Below are 9,279 nucleotides of genomic sequence, written 5' to 3'. Positions count from 1 at the left end.
TTGATAATAAATGTCCAGGTTTCCTAATCAGTAGATATAATATGACAAATATGACACCGGGTTTCAAATATTTTATTTTCAATGACAAAGATAGAGTAATAAAGTGAACTGTAGGCTACAGTAAGTAACACTAGTATAAATACATGTGTACAAACAAAAATGTCCACCACAAGTCCGAATGGCGATGATGAACCCTGGATCATACCATGTGTTTAATACTTTTAGAATGTGAGTGTGAGACTGGGATGATGGGATCTGGAAACTAAAGAATGAGCACAACGAAAGATGAACCAACTTCACCCCGCCCCCTTTCGTTTTTCAGAGAGAGAGAGAGAGAGAGAGAGAGAGAGAGAGAGAGAGAGAGTAGCTACATGCCTACATGGATTATTGAGCCGGCTTGCACAAACCCATGTGGGAGTCGCCAGGGTAGGGAGGTGTTAAATAGAATTAATTTCGTATTTTAAAGCGGATCAGACCAGCACACTATTGCACACTGGTTTTGCAACAATCTTATGATTCTGCTGGGAAAGTGACGCTGTGCTGTTAATCCTGCTCACAAATCGCAACAGTTGTTCTTCGCGTCTCGTCTCCCATCACCATCAATCCGGGGTACAAACTGTCCAACAGTTGCATAAAGTCAGGTTTTATATCAAACAATGCTATTGGTCATCCTTGGAATATAGACCACCCGGTGTTGAGATTTGAGAAAGACAAAGAAAAGCAGTAACATCAGGACTTTCGTTTCGCGTTCTCGCTCCTAACAAAAGAAAAGGTGATAAAATGTCTAAACCCAATTATTCGGGAACGTTTCACATGGTTTCCCAGGATAATATGGACGGCTACCTCGGAGCTTTGGGTAAGAATACTGTTTGCTAGTCCATTTGCATCGTCTGCATATTAATTACCATAGTCTGTTTTCAATTACCTTTCATGTAGCCTACTATATATGAGAAGCAGCAGCACTGTGACTGTAGCCTTTATCATCACTGTCTTAATTGGGCTACATAATATTTCCTTATCATATTGCTTTTAGCCTACCGTTATTGATGTATCCAAGTGTGCAATCTTCATTTGTAATGTTGTCACATCTGCATAATGGCTTGTCTCCTGGCAACTTAGCCTTTAAATGAGACCAACAAACGGACACGTTTGAGACATGCACAGTTGCACACACCGCAGGGTGTGCTGCTTCTGCATTGTGTTTGATCCTGGATTTCTCCTGGACTTTTACATTTGTATCAAAGTCCCGAGAACACAGGAACCTTCTACTTACGATATTAAAAACTTTCTGGGGGAGGGGTTGGGGCAGCGCATGCAATCATACAGACTTACAGAGATGTTCATTTAAATAATGAATGGTTATTAAAGATGGGTATTACATTGCTTCAGTCATTTAACAATACTAGTAAAGCAAGCCTGATAAAACCCCTGCTTGGGGAGCCCACCCCCCCCAAAAAATCTCCTGGATTCTCACAGTCCAATGTTGGCAGCCCTTCTCTGTGTGTGTGTGTGTGTGTGTGTGTGTGTGTGTGTCCTTAGCTAAGTGTTAATTCTGATTGTCTCTCCACCTTCCTCTACCTTTTTGTTAGATATTAATTATGCTTTGAGGAAAATCGTGTGCTTGCTGAGGCCTACTAAGGAGATTACACATGATGTCGCCTCGGGTTCCATGAAGATCCGCACCCTCACCACCTTCAAGAACTTCCTCATGGACTTCACCCTGGGCCAGGAATTTACTGAAGACCTCGGCCCTGTGGATGGACGGAAGTGCCAAGTACGTTTGTGTTTGGATGCATGACTGACTGCAATTTTAAATGTGATTTTTCTCCTCTTGAAAGTGTACATTGGTTGTTTTGGGTGTGTGTGTTTTTTTTTTAAATAAATTAGCCCACTTGTCTTACAAGTTTTCCCTATTTGGATCGGTGCCATGTCTCTTCCCAGCAGTGGCATGCCTGGGCGATGGAACCTTACTTATGGCTTACATTACCACGGCACGCACACACATTCAGTTGTAAACATCCACTGTGGCTTGTTTGAAGATTTTAGCAGAGTGAAGTGCGTGTGCCAGCCCCCCGTTCAGTAGAGAGTGCGTGTCAGATAGGAACAGAGAAATGTGTGTAAAATTTGACAATAAAGCAGGTTTTCTATAACTCCAGTCTCCATTACTACCCATCACCGTGTGCCAGTAGGAAGATGAACGCCGGCAGCTTGTGTGTTTACGTGCGCGTGTACTCGGATGTGGACTAGTACTATTGTAGGCTACATGGCCAATGGAACATTAACACACGGCTTCTCTCTGTCCAGACAACAGTGGACTGGGACGGGGACAAACTGCTGTGTGTACAGAGAGGAGAGAAGGAGGGACGAGGCTGGACACATTGGCTGGAGGGCAACACGCTGCATTTGGTAAGTAAAGACCAAACGCCCACTTGATTGCAGTGTATGGATTTATATATTAACAAACAGTCCATTAGTCTCAGCGTTTCGGCCATAGAACATTGTTTAAAAAATTAATCAAGCAAGTGCTCAACCTTCTCAATCTTTTCAACTTTTCATGCTTCCCTTTGGCCAGAAGCACCCTAACATCACCTAACATCAACATTGTATTTTAAGTTGTCATGGTTATGAAACAAGAATGTGATATAGTGGTTATCACTGTTACAGCAAGAAGGTCTTGTGTTTGAATTGGGCTGGGGCCTGGCTCTGGCCTTACTTTTTATTATAGTTTTTTATGATTTGGGTTGGAATCTCATGCTTTATTTAGCTAGTAGAGTGTAGCGACAATAAACTGAAAGCAGACGGAAAGCTACAGAAACAGGAGATAGGCTCCTGCCCTATGAGCCCCATGGCTCCGCAAGACTTACAGTGAGGTGAGACATAACGATTCAAACAAGGGTTCTTTCGACTCACAAGGAGCATTATGATCAGTGCACCAGGCACCCTGGGGAATGCCTTTCTGTGTGGAGTTTGCATGTTCTCCCCTTCTTCATGGGGGTTTCCTCGGGTAACAAGAACACTCGGCGGATTTACCCATTTTGCCGACTTCTCAAGACAAGTCGGCAAACCGTGGAGAATATTCGGCAGACTCTTAAGAAGATTCGCCGCGCGACGACTCTTCTTCAGATTCTGCCGAATATTCTCCACGTTTCGGGGCACTTTCAGCAGCTGCAAGTTTCTGAATGTTAGCTACTGCCAGCTACTGTGCTAACGATGCTAAAGCAACACAACCAAAACAAACCCAAACCAGGGTTGCCACATATTGCAAGCAAGCAAAGTTAAATTAACACTCACTGATGATATGCATTTCAAACTGGGGTTACTGGATTACGTTACATAACGTAACTACTATTTGCAGTAACCTAACGCTTTACATTTCCCCATTCCATAACGGCGCTATAGTTATTGTGCGAGCGTTGCCCGCGTTATGTGATCAGTGAAAAAAGTCTGGCCATGCAGCTCCGTGAGTCTATCATACAGGCGTCTCTGTGCTGCTGAAGTGAAGGGGCAAATAAAGTTGTGAATCGATATAATTCAACTAAACTGCGGGAGAAACACAGATGTACAAGCCCAACGTGCCGTGCATTGCGGCGGGTAGATAACTTGTAGATCTTCCAGCGCAGGAAGGGTGCATGCTTATGAGTGACGCTCTTTAACTATGCATTCAGCCAGCCAGTGACAGACTCACAAGAGTAACACAGAAGTTGACAGAACACACACGCACTGCAGCAGACGGAATGCACAGGCAGATCCGACAAAACTTTGCACACATCTGTGCTTTGCCTTTCATCCACGCTTCCATAGCCTTTTAAATCTTATTTCCCATCCACGGGCACAAGCAACGTGATATCAGCATCTTCCACCCGATCTGTGGTGTTGTTGTGTTGACGAGGGAAGCTACTAGCTAGCATGGGAGCTAACGTTAGTTTCATATGTACTTTGCATCCGTTCCCCAACCCCTCACACTCGCTGGTGCGTTACACGGGCAGACACAAAGACGAATGGGAATATCATTTCTATCTATAAGGACAAAGAGCAAAAATTGCTCTTTTGCAATGTGAAAGAAATGCCACCGAATTCTTAATTATTTTCCTTCTCTATATGGGCAGCTGAATGCTTTTGCATGCTTTTATTGATCTGCTGTCTGATCAGCGTGCATGATCATCATGCAGTAGCTAGATGCGCGCTCCAGTGCCGAGATTTCTTCCCGTTTCGCCGACTCTTCGTCACTTTCCGTCCGAGTTCTCAGACAGAACTCGGACCGGAAAGTGACGAAGAGTCGGCGAAAGGGGAAGAAATCTCGGCAAAGATGAAGAAGAGTCGGCGACCCGAGTTCTCCAGTATTCTTTCCTCGTACCCAAAGACATGCATGTTATGCTTCTAGTGCACTCGACACTGTAGAATGCCTACCCACTGCTCCTAATTTGTTAGGATAATTGAAACTAATGGCAGTATTAGTACAAAGTTTGTATGGGTTGTGTAAAATTGTTCCTGGCCAAAAATACCATTTAACATAACTTTTGGTCAATTAAAAGTGTTTTAATTGTTAGTAAGAGGCAGTGATGTGGGCACATTTTTCAACAATGTTCTCCTCCACAAACAATGAGCAGTGCTCAGGTGCACAAAGGACTTATTGTTTATGGCAAACTGGTGGTGGTGGTGGAGGAGGGGGGGGGGGGGGGGGGGGGGTATTGAGAGTGACTGAGCTGAACCAGATGGAACCAGGAAAGGAAGAATCGAAGGCGGATGGTTGAAATAATAGACATGATGTGTAGGACTATGCAAATCACTTTGTCAAGGTCTTATCTGCTTAGTATGTGTGTAGAACACTCTGGGCTTCTGTTCTGTTCGACTTCTGGCTAGACACTCTTTCAGGAGCCGTGTGTTTAGTGCACATAAGAGTTGTACCAATCCAACAGTGTTTAGACCGCTTTTTACTCACCAGCACTGATTAACAATTTACAATTTTTGGCACTCTTAATCCAGAGTGATTTTCAGTAAGCAATAACAAAAACATGATAATACATCATTAACATTTCAAACGATCAGGATTCTTCCACTCGACAGCTCTTGCCAATTTATTTTCTGCTAATACCTTCAATCACGCAATGCGTTGTTGACCATGTGTTGTTCAAATCCAAAGGGGAATTTGGAATGCCAGTGAGGATCAGGCATTAAAGAGTGGATTTTAGTTTCACAAGCAGGGAGTTGGGGCGATGAGTAGGGGGTGTAAGAGGGGGTGTAAGAGGCGACCAAGATTGCAGGGTCAAGGTTCAGGGAGAAGAAGTGTGAGCCAAAGGGGGAAAAGAAGAGGGGTTTGTGTTTTGGACACAAAACACAAACCCTTGGCTTCATTTAATTCAGGGGTGCCCACACTTTCTTGACTTGAGAGCTCCTTTCAAAATGACCAGCTCAACAAGATCTACCCACTAAAACATATGATCCCATTGCTGAAAATACTAAAATGTACGTAGGCTAAAGGGGAAAATGTAATTGGTATATTATTTTTTACTTTTTAATGCTAATGATGGTTGTGCGTAACACTCCTGAAAACAAAGTATTGCATTGTGGGTTTGAGCTGACGGGCCCTTTTTGATGTCAATCAATCAATCAAGTCACCTTAATTAAATTGTTTATATATATTATATTAGGTGCATGTCATGTGGTCTACGTCTATCTGCACAGCCTTTGTGATCTACTGGTAGATCGGGATCTACCTTTTGGGCACACCTGATTTAATTCTTCTTTGATGTGTCAAACAGTCTGAATCTATTCTCTTTCTCCATTTTCTCCCTCACTCCTTCCTGTCATCCCTTTCTTTCTCTTCCTCAACTGCCCTCTCCATGACACCCCTCTCCCCCCACTCCCTCTGCAGGAGATGCGAGTTGGAGATGTGGTTGCTAAGCAAGTCTTCAAGAAGGCTGAATGAAGTCATTGAAATGGGGATATGCTCAATACCTTAAGCTCCTAATTCTTCATAGAATAATAGAGGCTGTAGTTTTTTTTGTTTTATTCTTATAATAGTACATGTTTTGAGTAATTGCTCAAATGAAAGAATTGAAATCGATGGATAGAAAGGCTTTTACATCAAAAGTCTAAAATTAACATTTTAGTGTGCATTTTACAATGCAAAGTACATGTGCTGTAAAAGTTTAGTCTGTATGATAAAATAAAATGGAGGACAAAAACCCTTGGAATTTTTCAACATCTCACCAACATTTTGTTCTCGTGAGCTTATTCAAATATGACAGTTCCAAGACCCAAATTGTTTATGTCCTTATTCAAATATTTTACTTGCAAGGAAGGACTGTTTGGTCCAGTCCCTGGCTATGTCCTGTGCATGCATTTACTGTACCGGGCATTGCGTTGGAGAAATTGGTACAGAGCCGAGTAAACTGTGTAAACATTCCCTGCAGACTTCCTCATTATTTCACATCATAGTTGACTGTGTTGCAAAATCATTAATCTGTTGTGCTCAAGTTACGTGATTAAATGCATCATATGCTCCAAACTGTCATGTGCTGCTGGATAATTGATTTCCCCATTTCTGGGTTCAATTATGATCAACACAGATCAAATGAGTTTGTGTGAAGGGTTCTAAGGGAAAATACGGGTGCCCTAGAGAGCTGTGGCTCCCAAATGGTGTGCCAAGGCTCAATGATGTGCCCTGTGTTTTGTGACCACAAAATACAGCCAAGTGCAGCTGCCAAGTACTGCTTCTTTTCCAGTAGCACTTGGCACCTGCCCACAGTGCCAAAACTACTAGTAATTGGTGTACTGACCATGGATGGTATTGCTGTACCTAACTGACCAGCCAACTGGCCTGACCTGAACCCCACAGATAATCTATGTTTTATTGAATTGAACACGGGACCTTCTTGCTGTAACGGTGATAACCACTATATTCATGAGATATATGCCAGAATCATCAAGATTTAAACCAAAAAAAGGTTTTAAATATTTCACTTTATGCGCAATTAATCTAGAATATATGAAAGTTTCACTTTTTTAATTATATTGCGGAAGAAAAGTAACTTTTCCACGATATTCTAATTTATTGAGAAGCACCAGTGTAGTGTGTATTTGAATCACTTTTCAACCTGGCATCCATAGTTGGTCATTAAATGTGAAAACTAACGTTGTTTTTTGTCTTCACAAATAAGTACAAAAAATAGCAAAATTGTGCTTCGAAATGCATTTGAGCTTGTAGATTTGCTGTTTTCACTGAGTAGCTGTAGATAGCCACATCTACCAGAGAGCCACGGACGTTTTCTCTGTCGGCCAGCTTCTTTTCCATTTTTTTAGACAGCTGGTGGATGGAAATTAAGCTCCACCCCCGCGGCAGGTTGCCACGACGGCCAGATTCCTGGAAATGCTGGCCGCCACGGCAGTCAGCCGCAGGGTTGGAGCTTAATTTCCATCCTCCAGCTGTCTAAAAACCGGAAGCTGGCCGACAGAGAAAACGTCCGTGGCTCTCTGGTAGATGTGGCTACAGCTAATACAAGTGCCTTATTTATTATTTTGACTGTCCCATTGTAGTCTATGTACACTTACACATGATCTAAGGTGTGACTTGAAATTGTAATTGGCTGGCAGTTTGGTCTCGTTTCTAAAGTGTAGTGTTTATTTGGGCTTGTTTCTAAAGTGTAGTTTGTTTATTTGGGCTTATTTCTAAAGTGCAGTTGATTATTTGGTCTTGTTTCTAAAGTGTAGTTGTTTATTTGGTCTTGTTTCTAAAGTGTAGTGTCATGGCTGCCAGTTCCCACCTGATGTTGTGTGTGAGTTCAGACTGATCCAGACCGTACTGAATAACTGACAGCTTGCATAATGTCTTGAGGCTAGGACTGAACTCTAAGACATACAGGTCACCTGGTCTGTTGTCTGCTCCAAAGATGATGATACGATCTCCCAGCATGCAACAGCACACATTCGTCATCCCATGTGGGCGTTTCCCCTTGGGCTCAACCTTCTTACAGGAGAAGGTTTCTGGATTGAATCTCCACATATCATTGACGGCCGGGTTGCCGTTTAATTCACCAAATATGTACAGCTCTCCATTGTAGGTAAAGGCTGAATGACCATAGCGTCCTTCTGGAAGCAGAAGGACGCTTCTGTGATCAACAGAAGGTGTGATCAACCAGTGGTTGGTCTCTGTGTCAAACACTCTGATGGTGTGTCTACTGACCCCCCAAGGCCCCCATACTGGTAGCCCGATAAAAACATCTTTGTCCCGATGATGGTGGCAGATTTATTAGTATGAAAGTATGAATCAGGAGGTGCAGTTCCTCTGGTGTTGATTAAAGACCAGACCATTGTGGTGGTGTCCAGCTTGTAGATGTCATTAGAGTGACAATTGTATCCTCCATGGATAAACATGACCTTCACCAAGACACAGGCTGAGTGGTAGCTCCTCCCCTCTGGAACGGTCCCAGAAACTTGTGGTTTGAACCATGTGTGGGCGTCGACATCAAAGGCATAAAGGACATTGTGGTAATTATAACCTGGGTTAGTCCATGCACCTCCCCAGAGGTAGACAGTGTCTCCAATCAGCACAGCTGTGTGGCCCTCACGCCTTAAGGGAACCTCAAGGTGACGTTCTCCTGTTACAGGGTTCACTGGGGTCAACTTCCTCCACAGAATCCTCCAGCATAAAGACGCTGTGTTGAAGACGTGTACTTCAATGTGATCTTGTCTCCTCTGGTTTGCGTCTCCTCGAAAGCAGTAGATCTCGTGTCCGACCACCACAGCAGCCTGGTTTTTCCTATGTTCTCCTTCCAGATGTATCGTCCAGTGAAACATTTCACACAGCAGCTCCACCGTCAATGAGTGTTGACAACTAGTTTACAGATGAACTTGTTAGGATGAAGGCAGCTCAGGTTTCCTTGTTGCAAGTCTCTAACTCCTTCATCGGATTATTTATAAAGAACAATTATATGGTTGTGATGACATTGCATGATTACGTCATATTGTGTCAGTACTATGACACCATTCCTCCATATTTGGGCATATGCCGAAATAAGCACAGAGTCGACACCCGGAAACCGGACTATTTGTGTGAGGAAGTGGACTGGCATGAATTAGAAGCGTCTCAAAGCCCTGAGGCTCAACCAACGTCTGTCCCCATTGGTCGACTCAGAGCACCTACCAACCCATGTCTGTCCCCATTGGTCGACTCAGAGCACCTACCAACCCATGTCTGTCCCCATTGGTCGACTCAGAGCACCTACCAACCCATGTCTGTCCCTAGACCCTCCCCAGATGAGGTAAAATCGTTCGCTCTGA

At 43.4% G+C, this 9,279-nt stretch overlaps 1 protein-coding gene across 1 annotated transcript; it reads left to right on the top strand.

Annotated features, from left to right (window-relative positions):
* Positions 1–362: 362 nt before the first annotated feature.
* Positions 363–6,855, top strand: rbp5 (retinol binding protein 1a, cellular). Its single transcript, XM_080767861.1, has 4 exons — positions 363–856; positions 1,590–1,774; positions 2,305–2,406; positions 5,873–6,855. The coding sequence occupies exons 1-4, from the start codon at positions 781–783 to the stop codon at positions 5,924–5,926; spliced, it is 417 nt and encodes a 138-aa protein (XP_080623987.1). The 5' UTR covers positions 363–780; the 3' UTR covers positions 5,927–6,855.
* The last annotated feature ends 2,424 nt before the right edge of the window (positions 6,856–9,279 follow it).

Source organism: Protomyctophum bolini, assembly GCF_963924005.1.
Source record: "Protomyctophum bolini genome assembly, chromosome: 7".
Lineage (NCBI taxonomy): Eukaryota > Metazoa > Chordata > Actinopteri > Myctophiformes > Myctophidae > Protomyctophum > Protomyctophum bolini.
The sequence above is the reverse complement of the archived record's forward strand: the minus strand, read 5'-3'. Positions and strand labels throughout refer to the sequence as shown.